Source organism: Aedes albopictus, chromosome 2, assembly GCF_035046485.1.
Source record: "Aedes albopictus strain Foshan chromosome 2, AalbF5, whole genome shotgun sequence".
In the NCBI taxonomy this organism is placed as follows: Eukaryota; Metazoa; Arthropoda; class Insecta; order Diptera; family Culicidae; genus Aedes; species Aedes albopictus.
In genome coordinates, this window is record NC_085137.1 from 254859155 (window position 1) to 254875138 (window position 15984).

General features: G+C 42.1%; 1 protein-coding gene across 1 annotated transcript in view; it reads left to right on the forward strand.

Annotated features, from left to right (window-relative positions):
* The window catches only part of LOC134286473 (uncharacterized), a 28083-nt gene that overhangs the window by 754 nt on the left and 11345 nt on the right, over positions 1-15984 (forward strand). Inside the window, exon 2 of the mRNA XM_062848087.1 lies at positions 7263-12633. Coding sequence (XP_062704071.1) covers positions 7263-12633 — 5371 coding nt within the window. The remainder of the gene's footprint in view (positions 1-7262; positions 12634-15984) is intronic.

Consider the following 15984-nt stretch of genomic DNA (forward strand, 5'->3'; position numbering starts at 1 on the left):
ACACCCTCATCCATTTTGAGTGGCGGAAGAAATCTGACGATAGATCAAGTAAATTTTCCAAAGTAACTGAAATGTATCCAGCACCAGCAAATACGAAGCCGCCAGTGAATCTGTCTTTTTCCCGCACACCTCGGTTGCCGAACAAGCAAGTTTTCCTAATGACAGCAATGGTCACTCTTCACTCCAAAGACGGTCAAGCTCACCAGGTTCGAGCGTTATTGGATTCCGGATCGCAGGTCAATCTTTTGTCGAAGTCTGTGGAAACTAAACCTGCAAAAATGTTCCACCAATGTTCCTGTAGTCGGCGTGGGAAGTGTTAGATCTCAGATACGTCATGAAGTGGCAGTGACAATAGCATCCAACTATAGCGATTTCATTGCTACCATTGATTGTCTCGTCACACCTAACGTTGAGCACATAGTGGGTAAGGTGCGATGCAAAGAGATAAGAGATCGGATAAGCGTCGAAGCACACTCTGTGGAAACTATATGAAGAACGCATGAACCGTACATAGTAGATAAGTTGCGATGAGTGCGGAGATGCGATGGAGCTGCTTCGACGCATGTGAACGCAAGAGAACGCAAGAGAATGCTTGTCGGGTATGGATTTTATGATTGCGTTCGTTGTGTATGTAAAGCAATGCGGATTTAATGTGTTGGGAATGCTAGTAGGTAATATAAAATGCGTTAATATGTTGTTGTTTTTAAATATAACTCAATGCTTTTTCACATGACTTGCATTTTGATGAACCAGACGTAATAAAAATTAGTCATACTGTCTATCGATCGCCATGTAAAATAACATATTTCATTGCATATAAAATAGTATTCCATCAAATCGTTTAAGTTTTTACAGCATATTTTTGTTATTATATGTGTATAAAAAAAATTTTATTTTCTATGTTCGGGATTTAAATGAAGTGATCAATGTTTGATATGGTCGTTTGTTCAGTGCATGCTATAGGGTGCCCCAGAAAGTATGGGCACAACTTTGCAGCTCTGCCATTTGAGAATGGATGCATGAACAAACTTGATTTTGACACATATCCTGCCTTAATATATTAACATCAATTGCCAATTATTGAAATTTGCATTTAACACTTCGTTTGAATGCGGTAGAACATTCCCTAAAAGACCTTTTAAAGCTTCTGCACAAATTATTATATTTTTCAAAAACATCGCTTAACAAATTGTTTTCTACGCATGACATTAAGCTCGATAAAAATTTAAGAAAATATATCCGTGTATTTCTACATGCATATCTATTATACAACCCTTAGTTTGAATTGCAAACATTTACTTTTGAACCAGAAAGATGAATTGAAGCACCAAAATCGATATTTTTGAAAACCCGTTTTTCAAATAGTTGAAAACAAGCTTCTAAATATATATCACAACATGCAGACAAATACATTTTAATTTCACTATAAGTAATATAAATGCTCCAGCTTTATAAAGTGCAGATTGAATTATTTTTATTCTTGTTAAAACATGCTTGAAAACTCGAATGTCTGTGGGCATGTCTTATCCAGAAATAGAAAAGGCGAATTTTTCAGTTTTCTCAAAATTCTGAAATGCCCGTACGCACAGGCAAAACATGTTTTTATAAAAAAAATTCAATCAGCCATCTGAGAAAACATGTTTTTGTATATATCATGTAAAAACAATTTGAAAAAAATGTTTCGAATTTGGATATTTGGCAAAACCGTAAAAAAGTAGTTTGTGCAGAAGTTTTAGTCATTTTAAACATTCTGCATACATAACCCCTTTTTAATGTATAAACTTTTTACAGGTATGAATTAAAATACTTTGAATAAAAATACAAAAATATAAAAATTGTTGTTTGGTAAGAAAATGGTTGCATTTTCGCTATACAAAGTTGTGCCCATACTTTCTGGGACACCCTATATTCATGTGCAAGTTAGAAAGTTTAAGGGTTTTATGGTATTCAACTCAATTGCTAAAAGGATTCTGATTGAAAGGTTCTGCTTTTTTCTTTGTCAGGCAAAACTAGAAAAGAGTGTGACATCGATTTCGATTGATACTCTTTTACCTAATATATGATGAATATTGTGTACTTGGGTGTCTACTCATAACTCAAAATAAAATTCCCTGAGTTTTCCAGGTTTTTCCAGATGAAATTTTGAAAGTTTATAATTAAAAAAATAACCCAAATTTTCTAAAAATTATAAAGGGTGACTTAGGGTATCATCGCCAGGTTTGTTCTCTTCGTCATGAGGGATTTATGCCGGTCAAATTGCCTGAAACTTGATCATATTCAATTTGGTTGGGAAGGATTTGATGCCAACTCTGAGTTCAACAGGTTTCAAAAAACCCCCCATGACGAAGAGAACAAAACTGCCAAAAATACGTAAGTTCCCCTACTCTTCAAAAATCCTTTCAATATTTCTGAGCATTATTCCTGGAATTTCTTCCAAAGTATCTTCCTGGCTTTCCGCAAGATTCTTTCACACGAGATATCTGTTTGAGTACGTCCCGATATTTCTTGCAAAGGATTTCCGATATACTAGAGATTCTCGCTGGATTCTTCCTGAAGATCCATCCAAAACTATTCAAAGTTTCTTCAAGAATGTCGTAGCCATGCGGTTAGAGTCCGGGTGGATGAGGGTTCGATTCCCGCTCCGACCGATGAAAATTTTCACGAGAATAGCTTCTTATCCGTAGCCACTCCGTGTTAAGTTTCGTTCAATCGGTACAACCGCCGGCTGAAGCCAGTGTCCATGCCTTTTTTAACGGTTTTCCGGGACAGCTATCCATAAACTATTGGATTTTTACCGATAGTTTTCCGATATTCCTCTTGTTTTCCTCGCGGAACTTCGTCCGCAGCTGCTTTCAAGATTCCATATGGTTTTCAGAATTCCTCCTTGGATGTCCTTAATATTTTTTATGCAATTCAGTATCATAATTTCAATTTTATACAACTCATTTGAGTATCATAATGGTCAACTTTTCCGCACTGGTTCATTATGCAACTGAAATGAGTTGCATAATGAAAAATAGTTGCATAATGTTCATTATGCAACTCATTTGAGTTGCATTATGAACATTATGCAACCCAAATGAGTTGTATAATGAAAAAATCATTGCATAAAATTTTGTATGTAACTCGTTGCCAAACTCGATTTTTTCAGCACTCTTCGTATTTATCCAACTCGGCAAGCCTCGTTGGATAAATGTACGACTCGTGCTGAAAAAATCAACTTTTTGCAACTCGTCACATAAATAACTATTCTCGGGATTACTATTATCTCGAACTTTTTTCGAGATGTCTCATTTTTTCTCAGGTTTTTCCTGAAGTTCCTGTCGAGATTTTTTCAATAACACTTTGCGGAGTTTCTCGCAAGATTTTATTTGAATTCCCTCGAATATTTCTCCATGAATTTCCTATAAGGTAAGGGAGAAATTCCTGAAGGAATATCCAGAATCTCGGGACAATTTCTGGTAAAGATTCCGGGAAGAATTTTGGGAATAATGCACAGAATATCTGTAAAAACTCTCAGGTGGATCACTATAAGAAATCCGGTACAACTACAAGAAACAGCCTGGCTCTGAAAATATGCAAGAGAAGAATTCAATGAGAAATATCAGCAATAACTCCTGTAGAAATCCCAGAAGGCACTCTGGAAAAAAAATCTTAGGGGAAAATCCAGGGTATTTTAATTAGGAAAAGCTCTGAGAGACATCTCATGACCAACATCGGAATTAATGTTAAAAAAAAAAAACACATCGGAAGGAATCTTCTGAGAGACGTTCCAGGAGATACTCCGAGAAAAATCTCAGGTAAAACTTCAAAATAAATATCGCAAAAACTTTTAACAAATTCCTGTAGGAGACCAGGAAGAACATCTCGAAGAAAGCCCAAAGCAATGGTTTGAAGATATCACAGGAAAAAAAAAGAAATCTCTTGAGGAACTCTTGCAGTAAATTCGTGAAAACTCCTTCAGAAATCCTTGGAGAAACTTTAGTAAGAACCCCAGGAATAACTTCTTTAGCAACTCTGAAAAACGTTCTGTGAAGATCTTCTGGGGAAGTCCCAAGAGGAACACCGGAAGGAATCCGGTAAAATTTTCGTGAGGAGTGCAGAAAGAAATTCCACGATTTATCCCGACAGACATTCTTATAGAATATTCGGAATAAATTCTGGTAGAAATCCTACGAAGATTTCTTTGAGCAAAACACTGGAGGAACTCTGAGAAGAAATAGCATCCCCGTGAAAAACTCCAGGAGAAATCGGTTGGAATTCAGGAATCCTGGAAGGAATCCGGAAGTATACCTTTCCGGAAAAAAATCAAAAGAATACCAAGAAAAATAGCGTCAAAAATGCGGAATGGAATTTTATAAGAAATCCTGGGAGACATTCCAGGAGATATTGTTAAAGAAGTTCCAGAAAGAAATTCTGACGGAATTTCTGGAAAAAAAATTCTTGTAGCGAAATTTCTATATGGGTTTTTACTACCAGGTTCATACGACCCAATGATTTTTTTTTTCGGAGTAAAATTTCCCTGAGTACTCAAAAAATTCCCTGAACCCTGAGTATTCCAGGTTTTTCCCTGTTAAATAAAATTCCCTGAGGATTCCCGGTTTTCCCAGGTAGTAGACACCCTAGAGACATCTTTTCTCGTAGATGTCGCCGAAAATTTTGTAATAAAGAAAAATCTATACCCTTAAATAATACATACTTGCCGAATTTTTGTTTCTTTTTGCCGAGATCAGCACAATAAAGTAATGTTTTAATGCCGAAAATCAGTATAACAGTCTCATATTGATTTAAATTGAAATCAACACTCAGATAGCTCAGTCCGGAAAGTAAAAATATGTGTATACATAAAGACATCCCTCACGCGGATATAATTACATTATATACATTCTTTTATCAAATAGTTAATTCAATAATCTCAATCCTGTACAGTTACACCAGATTTGTTTTTTGAACTGGTCGGTTTTTGCTATTGCAACAGGATCAAAGCTGACTAAGTTATAGCAAAAAAAAAACGGCCCGCGCAAAACAAAAAGCAGGTGCATTTTATCTTTCCGCTCTTACAGATGAAACGATCATTTCACTACCCACATCCAAAGAAGCGCTTCAACATACAAGCGACTTCATCGATCAAATCACGCGAGTCGTTGATGCGCACGAAATAGGCGAAAAAGGATGTGAAAACAACATGCGCACGCACCCTCATTGAAAACCTCATGCACTATGGCCTATCAAACTTCCCTCTTCTCATCTCATAACTTATCGCATCCGATCGCATCTCACCTTACCCACTATGGTCACAGCCTAAGATAGCTGGTACTATTCCGTCCTTGAATGTCACCGTGGATTCCTGGGGTATTCCCACCGGCCTCGAATTAGCCGATGAAACATTCAACCGTTCAAGAGAATTGGAAATGTTGATTGGAGTCGAACATTTTTTCAACATTTTAAAGCAAGGTCAAATCAAGCTGGCTGACCACTTGCCTACCTTTTACGAAACGCAGTTTGGATGGGCCGTTGCTGGACCCTATGAAACAATCGCAGAAGGCTCTTCAACTTATTCCGATCAAGCAGTATCAAAGACCGATTCACCTACAACCCGGATGTCCAGCCATGTCCAAACGGTCCCGGAGCATCAACGGTTTCCTTCCGATTTTGGCTGCCCTTGAATCATGGTCGAGGAACTCTTTACCAAAGTTGAAATTGGATTCCAATGGGGGCAGAATGTTCGCGCCTAGCGCTTCCCAAAGAATTCATCGCAGTTACCAATGGAACAACGACAACCCGGATCAACAACGGCGTTAGCAACCGCTACGCGACAGATGGGCTCCTTGGCATATAAAAGGGGACAACCAAGCCAGAGATCGTCATTACCAACTTGGACATGAAGCGATCAAGACAGAAGCCACTAAACAGTACACCATTAGAATAAATAGTCAATAGTAGCAGTAGAAGTGTTTTGGTGCTTCCCTTTCCTGGAACTGGTCCCAGTACCAGTTCTCCCAGTCCATCGTTCCGCTTATAAATCGTTGGGTTCACGGCCGAGCCCAAACATTGTCATAGGTTGTTATAGGGTATGTGTTCCATCAGTAATCTCACGCTCCCATAATCATCCTATTCGAAAACAAGCGATTGCGGCACCGATTGATTCCGTTCTTTTTGTTTTCATGCGTGCTCACTCCTAACAAAAAATACAAAAATAAGAAACAAAACAAACAGCGCCTCAATCTTTTGTTTTTCGTAGGATGAAAATGGGAGCCACATGCTTAATAAGGGAACCAATACCCTAGTTAAAGTTATACTTTATACTAGCTGACCCGACGTGGCTAGCCACGTTTGCTAGGGAAAGATCGTAAATATAAAGTATAAATAGTATAAAGGAGAGTTCCAGAGATTTCTAGAATGTTCAGCTATTTCTGTAAAATTCTTGAAAACATTCCAGAATCTCTCTCCAAAATGCTTCTCTCTTGAACGTTTACTAATCTCCAGAAAGTTCTCGAAATTTAATAAATTTTGATGTTCCAGAACTTTTTAGATGGTTTATTTTTCATGAACGCTCGCCAACTCCTCAAACATTCTCGGCATTAAAAAATATGTTCCAGGAAATTCCAAAAGATTCGTTTTCTTATTCTTTCTGCTGTTTTTAACGTTTCAGCAGCTTTTTGAAAGTTCCAGGTATTCAAAGCAGCTTGATGTTCCAGAATATTCTAGAGGATTTTTCTGTTTTTTTTTTGGAAGGTTCAGTAGCTTCCAGAAATATCTCATGTGAATTTTGTTTCAGAACGTTTCTTTTTTTTTCTGGAACGTTCACAAACTTCCTGACACTTTTTTGTTAACCCTTCAGCGCGCGCTGTTGTAAAAGGTACAACACTGCCAAAAAACCTCGCTTTTCGTATACAGCGCGAGCGCGGTGCAGTTTCGGTTGTTTCATGGCGCGCGTCCTGGAAGGTTAAATATAAACAAAAATGCAAAAGGTTCTTAGTCTTGTTTTGGGACGTCCAGTAACATCTCGAAATGTCTTAGAATCTTAAGAATTTTGATGATCTAAAACATACCCGTAGATTATTTGTTTGGATATTGGCACACCCCTGTCGACTGCGACATCGAATCCGACCTGGAGTGCGGCCCTGATGTTTTTGCCGCGCTTTCTTAGAGAAAAAAAAACAAAAAGACAGTGTGAATTAGAACTCTGTACAGGACAGTAGCAAAAATAAAACCTTTGTATTTTCGTAAAAAGTAAAGTGTATTTCCGCGTTTAATTACAGTCCATTGGCTCCGAAACATATTTTGGACCTTCTCAGCCGGATGGAGAAGCTCATCTGCAAGCGAAATGCGCTTATAGCTCGGGTGAAAGCGGAGCTTTCGGTCGTGAAAGACCTCCACCTGCGGAAACCTTCCCGAAGCGAGGTTATGGATCGGCTGGACCAGCTCAAAGAGACAGCGGTCAGCTTCCGAGCTATTCAAGCCGAAATCGAGGAAAACCAGGAGGATCCAGTAGCGATTGCTTCAGTTTTCAATGTGCGAGAGGACTTTTTCGGAGCTTTCTACAAGGCGAGAGATGCCCTCGAGGATTTGATCGAGGAGGAGCAATCAACGTGCAGCCAGCGTACGAATGCAGAACCCGACGATTGGAGGGAAGCGATGAAGCTGCTCATGGAGACGCAGCGGCAAATGCTCCTGAATCAGTCAACGTTATTCAGAACTGCCGGCACTTCGCTGGCGCAAAATGGCGGCGAGCTGGTTGACTATGCTGTCAGAAGCGGCGAACAGGCATCGAGTTGTGTACCCCAAGTGCGGTTGCCAGCAATAAACATTCCCCCTTTCAACGGCGAACGCAAAAACTGGATGACCTTCAAGGACCTCTACGTGTCAACCATCCACAATCGGAAGGATATTTCGGATTCCTTGAAGATGCAGTACCTCTTCTCTTATTTGGAAGGAGACGCAAAGCAGCTGGTCAACAAATTCACCATTTCCAGTGCCAACTATGCGAATGCGTGGGACACGCTCACCGGTCATTACGACAAAAAGCGTTACACGGTTTTCGCCTTGGTACGGGAATTTATGGATCAGCCGGGAATCACACAAGCTTCATCGCAATCACTCAACAAACTCGCCTCGACGCTCGACGAAGTGGTCCAGCAGCTGGATACGCTGGGGATCGAATATCAAGGCCGAGACCCGTGGTTGATCTACTTGACGCTGGAAAAACTGGACAACGAAACTCGTGCTGGTTGGTCGGAGAAGGTGGTCGACAACGAGAATCCCACCTTCGAGGAATTGATGGAGTTCGTGAAGAAGAGGTGTGAGATGCTCGAGACATGCTCGGCATTCTCGAAGAAAGCAACCGGAGAAGTGCTAAGAAAAGAACAATCAAAAGTGAGTGAGAAAAAAGTGAAGGCATTAGTGGCAATGACCACGGACAAAAAGTGCGCGAAGTGTTCCAGTGAACACGCTACGTTTGTGTGTGAAGAATTCAAGAAAATGAACCTGAAAGAAAGAAGAGGATTCGCACAGGAGGCAAACCTGTGCTTCAACTGCTTGCGGGCGTCCCATTCAGCGAAATCATGTTTGTCGAAGTCGGTGTGCCGTACGCAGGGTTGTGGACAACGCCACCACACCTTGTTGTGTCCGAATGTGAGTAAGGAAAATGACGCCCCAGCAGACAACACGGTGAAGAGTGAATCGCCAAATTCGTCAGCCATGGAGGAGCAGATAGTTACTTCGTTGACGGTTGCCGTCGATACCAAGCCGTCGATCCCGGTGTTCCCGACCGCGGTAGTACAAGTGCGCAAGGACGACGGTACATTCGGCCGTGTCAGAGTGCTGATCGACTCCGGCGCCCAAGCGTCGATGGTAACGGAAGACTGCGTGCGAAAGCTGGGACTCGTAAGGCGTAACGGAAAAGTAGTGGTTACTGGTATTGGCCAGCAAGCTGCCGGTACCACTCGCGGCGTCGTCACGTTGCACCTCGCCTCGCGATTCAACGAAAACGTTGTCATCACGACAAGCGCCTACGTCCTCGGTAAACTAACGTCCACCCTCCCATCGCAACGATTCAACATCGGGAACATGAAGCTTCTGGAGAACGTTAAAGAGATGGCAGATCCCACCTTCAATAAGCCCGGACCAATTGACGTGATTTTAGGAGCGGACGTCTTTCTTGCTCTCTTGGAGGGAGGTCAGGTCAAAGACGAAAGCGGCCAAACGGTGGCCCAGAGTACTGTTTTCGGCTGGATCGCAGCAGGACGATACGACGAAGCAGAGGTAATGCAAGGAAATCACGCCATAGTCAGTCTGCACACGGAGATGGATCTCAATCGAACGCTGCAACAGTTCTGGGAGTACGAGGAAATCTTCAAGCCACCCCCGTTCACCCCCTCGGAAACGAAGGTCATCGAACATTTCGATTCGACTACGCAACGCGATGCTACCGGGCGCTTCATCGTGAAACTACCATTCGACGATTCGAAGCCCGCCCTTGGTGAATCCCTGTCGGCTGCAACGAAGAGGCTCATGTCCATGGAAAGGCGGTTCGCATCCAACCCGGAGTTCCATCAGGAGTACGTGAACTTCATGCGTGAGTATTTGGAGCTCAACCACATGGAACTAGTTCCGGCAGACCAGCTGGAGAAACAGACCTCGGAGCACTACTATTTACCGCACCACGCGGTGATCAAGGCGGATAGCAGTACGACGAAGCTGCGCGTCGTTTTTGACGGCTCGTGCGGCACATCTACCGGCGTATCCCTTAACGATCGATTGTTGGCAGGACCGAACATCAATACCGACTTGCTGTCGGTACTATTGCGTTTTCGTTCATACAAGGTGGCATTTAGCGCAGATATCGCGAAAATGTACCGCCAGGTGGTGGTGAGCGAAGACGATCGCGATTTCCAGCGTGTTGTGTGGCGTGAAAACACAGATCTTCCGATACAGCACTATCGCCTTTCTACGGTGACATATGGAACGAAGACAGCTCCCTACCTTGCAATTCGAGCCATGAGAGAGTCCGCCAAGGACTATACATCGACACATCCAGCAGCAGTTGAGCGTATCGTTCACGACTTCTATGTGGATGATCTGCTTTCAGGAGCCAACAACGAAGAAGAAGCAGCGTGCATCAAGCAGGAGATAAGCGATATTCTGTCCAAGTCCGGTTTCGAACTGCGAAAATGGGCCTCAAGCTGCCCTAATCTGGTACAGGACGATTCTCCTGCATCAGTACCGGTGAAGCTTTCGGATGAAGCAGATGCAGTTAAGGCGTTGGGAATTCATTGGTATCCGAACGACGACCAATTCGGGTTCAAGGTCAACCTTCCCATCAATGCGATCAACACCAAACGCCAGATGATATCGGATGCATCGAAGCTATTTGACCCGTTTGGTTGGTTGGCACCCGTGATCGTTAAAATCAAGATTTTGTACCAATACCTTTGGCTGTACGATGTCAACTGGGATGATCCCTTGCCCACTGCCATCGAGTCGGAATGGGTCGAAATTAAGCAACAACTTCGCCAGTTGGAAACGATACGGATCCCAAGATTCGTAACTCATAACCGTGGCAAACTCCAACTGCACGGTTTCTCGGACTCGTCTGAGCAGGCCTACGCTGCCGTCGTATACTCGCGGTGCATTGATGACGAAGGAAACATCACGGTTTTACTGGTTGCCGCAAAATCTCGCGTGGCTCCTATTAAGCAAGTGTCATTGCCAAGATTGGAATTGAATGGTGCACTGCTACTGACCGAGCTCATGAAGAAGGTGTCTGAGGCCTTGCCGAATCTGGAAATCGAACATTTTGCCTGGACTGATTCCACTATTGTGCTACAATGGTTATCGTCGCACCCTCGTTCGTGGAAAACATACGTAGCAAACCGAACGTCTGCTATTCTCGAGTTCCTGCCTCGTGACCGGTGGCGCCACGTCAACAGCGAGTCAAATCCCGCGGATTGTGCTTCACGTGGGATCTCTCCAAGCGAACTTGTTCATCACAAGCTGTGGTTCCATGGCCCGGAATGGCTTAGCGCTGACGAGTCGGAATGGCCATCGAATGCAGTGCAGCCTGTTCTCAGCGACGAACTACCGGAAGCAAGAAACATGAAAATCATGCATACCACCGAAACCTCAATCACTCCGCTTCGGGACAACTACTTGGTCGAGCAGCAACTGCTCGAAAGGCGCTCCAGATTCAACCTCATCGTACGTTCGCTGGCTTGCGTCAACCGATTCGTCCACAACATCAAATCTCGAACCGAACAGCGACACACCGGGCAGCTGATTCCAAGTGAAATCCATCAAGCCAAGCTGCAGCTACTACGGGCTGCTCAACATGAGGTTTTCGCACCTGAAATAAAGATACTTCGAAGTGGTAAGTTACTCTCATCCAAAAACGTACTTGCCGCTTTGCACCCTTTTTTGGACTCCACTGGGACAATTCGTGTTGGAGGGCGACTGGAAAATTCAGACCAACCGTACGACAGAAAACATCCAGTTATTTTGCCGAAATCTCACCGGGTGACTCAACTTCTGGTGCTGGAGCTTCACTTGCAGAACCTTCACGCTGGGCCAACACTGCTTACAGCAGTAATCAATCAGCAGTTTTGGATCGTAGGTTGTCAGACGGTGGTACGAGACGTAGTACGTGGATGCACCCGATGCGTTCGTTTGAAGGGTAAAACAGCAACACAACTGATGGGAAACCTGCCCCCGGCGAGAGTTTTGGCGACAAGAGCATTTGCGTATGTTGGCATTGACTACGCAGGGCCACTCAAAATCAAGGCTGGCTGCGTTCGAGGCGTTAAAGTCAGCAAAGGGTACATTGTGGTCTACGTGTGCCTATCAACTCGTGCAGTACATTTGGAGGCAGCGAGTGACATGTCCACAAACACTTTCATCAGCACCCTGAAGCGGTTTGTGTCAAGACGCGGTTATCCAAATGAAATCCGATCAGATAATGGTACCAATTTTATTGGTGCAGACCGTGTTCTGCGAGAATTCGTAGATCAGATCCAATCACACACCAAGGATGCAGAACGATATCTTTCTAACCTCGGAATCAAATGGGTGTTTAACCCCCCGTCGGCGCCCCACATGGGAGGCATTTGGGAGGCGGCCGTCAAGAGCGTGAAGTGTCACCTGGTAGCGGAATTTGGGACAGAAGCAACAACGTTCGAAGACTTGACAACGATATTGTGCCAAATCGAAGCCTGCCTCAACAGTCGACCATTGTGTCCATTATCAAGTAATCCGGACAGCTGCGAGGCACTAACCCCCGGCCATTTTCTGGTCGGCCAACCGCTGAACCTAATTCCGGAACCTGACGTTCGGCATATTCCACGGAATCGTTTGGATCAATGGCAGGACATGCAACACCGTTCAGTGCAAATCTGGTCGCGTTGGAAGGATGAATATCTCGCCAGTTTGCAGCCACGCACCAAGTGGCGTTCCGTTCACCCCAACATTTCGGTGGGCCAGTTGGTGCTAGTAAAGAACGACAACGCTCCGCCCACCCAGTGGGAATTAGCACGTGTTCAGGAGGTCCACCCGGACGTGTCTGGCGTAGTACGAACAGTTACGCTGCGACGTGGTACTACTGTTTATCAGCGACCTATCCACAAGTTGTGCGTGCTTCCTGTAAATTGAGGCCAGTGGCCTCAAGGTGGGGGTGTATGTTTGGATATTGGCACACCCCTGTCGACTGCGACATCGAATCCGACCTGGAGTGCGGCCCTGATGTTTTTGCCGCGCTTTCTTAGAGAAAAAAAAACAAAAAGACAGTGTGAATTAGAACTCTGTACAGGACAGTAGCAAAAATAAAACCTTTGTATTTTCGTAAAAAGTAAAGTGTATTTCCGCGTTTAATTACAGTCCATTGGCTCCGAAACATTATTATTCTTCTTTGTTAACCATTAAGTAATCTTCAGAAAGTTCTCGAAATTCTATGTAATCTGATGTTCCAGAACATCCCAAAAGGTCCTTCATTCTTTCTTGAACGATTAACAACTTCCAGAAAGTTCTCGAAATTAGAAAACAAAATGTGTAACAGAACATTCCATAAGGTTCTTCTTATTTTAGTAGCTTACAGAAAGTTTTCCGTATTTGAGAAAGTGTGATATTCCAGAATATCTCAGATTATTGTTTTACTTTTGGAGCATTCAGTTACTTCCAGGAGGTTTCTGGAAATTTGATAGATTTTTATGTTCCAGAACATTCGAGAAGGTTTTTTTGCTTGTTTCCTAACTACCATAAAGTTTTCTAAATTTTATTAGGTTTGATGTGAAGAACATTCTAGAAGGTTCTTTTCTAAAAAGTTTAAAAAAACTTAGAAGTGGTCATTAGAAGAGGAAGTTCTCAGTTAATAACTGTGGTAGCGCTCATAGACAGAAGCTCATAGCTGAGAAGCAGTTTTTCCCAGTTGAGATGTTACTCCAAGAAAAAGATGTTCCATAATGCTACAGAAGGTTCTTGCCCTTCTTTTGAAGCGTCCAGAAACTTCAAGGAGATTCTCGAAACTTTAAGAAGTTCAATACTCCAGAACATTCTAGAACGTTCTTTTTCCTTTTTTTCTGGAACCTTCAGCAACTTCCAGACAATTCTTGGAATCTATAGAATATTGATGTTGTAGAACATTCCAGAATGTTCTTCTTATTATTTCTGGAAAGGTAAAACACATCCAGAAAGTTCTCGTTATTTTTATAAATTTAATACAACTATGGTGAAACATTTCAACGAAACATTTCAAAGCGTTACGGACAGACAAACAGACAACGCTGGGCTTTTATATATATGATGTCAAAATATATTTATTTACTTATTAAAATGTGTTAGTTCTATAATAATTTGAAGTCATAACGTTGTATAGTAAAAAATCAAAGCTTGTTTTTCTCAGAGATGGCGCCACCACATTAAAAGTAAAATCATTTTTCTTGTATGGACAAATCGCTGGCTTGCACTTGTTCTGCATCGCAGTGATTTGTGCCTTGGGGCAAAAAGTTGCAAATTCAAAATCATTATACCTATGCGTTTCTTCCGAATTCATTACAGTAACAGAGAATTTATTACCATACTAATTTCAAGCTGTTTACTTCTTTTTTTCTGACTGGCATTTCCCACCCGTGTCGCGGATGATGTTTCCGAGTGGATAGGTGCAGGCGGCGCCACTGTATATGTGAAAAACACGTGGAACAAGAGCGCCGTCTACGATCGCATCTACGTCATCTATGACCAATAAATCTTTAAACCTACGATATCACAATTAATTCTTGATAGAGTTACCAATAAATGATATGAACCAAACATTAATCGTCAGAAAGTCTTGACTGATGCTGGAGTTGGTTCTTTCGATTGTACAGCAGATTTTTTCATAGTTTCCTTTGCATTTATATGATGATTGCAATAAGGAGCAATTACAACCTGTAGTATCCTAATTCCGGTCATGTGCCTTTTTCATTTCTAGCATCATGAGTGTTCTTCGAAAGGTTGATTTGATGTTAAATTTATAAAAATATGTTCTTTATTGTTCTGCTTGGGTGTTTGTTTGATTGATTTTGTTAGTAATTCAATTAAAATACATCAAATATATAAATTGATACAATCCACACTGCCTATGATCGCAAAATTGTCCCATATGAATAGGAAACCCAGCAAATATGGGACTGATATGCGATCATAGGCAGCACAGGTCCCCAAAAGAAAAAAAATAATATGGCCGCCGATTGGATGATTAATGGCATTTAATGTATTTTCACAATAATACACAGGATACCCATTAACTTTTTGATTATATTCTACTCGGTGTTTTGATTCGTGTGAACGGAATTAAGAGCTGATTGGAATTAGGCGCGGTAACGGTATCAGGATTGCGCGATTGTTGTCCTTCGGAGACCCCAGGCTGTTCCGTGTGCATTAAAATCTCCTAGGATCAACCAAGGCGCAGGCATAGCACAGCATATTTCCGCAAGATCTCTTCGAGATACTCTAGCGCTAAACTTTTACCTTGTGTAGTAACGTGACATGCAACTATTTCAATGTCGTTCATCGGGGGGAAATCAATTCTATAAAAAGAATGGAGCTTTTTGATCCCCAAGATTACCCCTCCATATCCATCCCCTCGATCACAACGAATAATATTATAATCGTGGAAAGAAATATCTTTATCGGAAGTAAGCCGTGTTTCACTAAGCGTAAATATATCACAACGTGTTGTTACGTTTGTAAATTAGTTATGACGTATGTAAAGTAGTTTTAAAAATTTTCCATGAATTGGAGAATGCGATTCTTGGAAAATTCTACGATTATTGCATGGAGTGTGTTAATAAAAATTGTTACGATTGATGGCGTTTGTAAATTGTTGTGAACATTTTGTCAGTTTATTTTGTATGTTATACTTAGGTTTGTACCTACATCTGTCCCTGAATTTTAATGTGCATTTGTAGTGCTCCAAACATTTTAGGAGTGATCCAGTACAAAACACACAAGCCGTCCCCTAACACGGACATCAAATTGTAGACGGTCTTGTGTTGTTGCTCAGATCGGGATGCCCCCTTAGGATTAGAAATTCCTAGACCAAAACAAGCTATGAATGCAGCAACAGATGTTGCGAACTAAAAGGCGAACTGCCAAACAAAATACAATTCTAGGATGACTGATGGACCAAGAACAATTATGAAACCTCGTCATCCTGGGTTCGGACTCCGTTATCCATATGGATGACTGGGCACAAATTAATGTTATGTGTTGCATGTCTGTGTTTTGTGCATTTCTAATGTTCCATTTTGTTTTTCGTATCTAAGTTCCCAGACGTGGGGCCCGATACGGAAAATAAAATGTGCATTTATAAGGTTCAAATGTTTTCGTTACATTGGCGCCCAACGTGCGGCGTTGTGCATTTACAAGGTTCCAATGTTTTATTCGTTACAGTGTTCTGTGAACTAGAAATTTGAAAGCATCCATGTTTTAATTAAGCTTCTACAATTCCACTGTAGG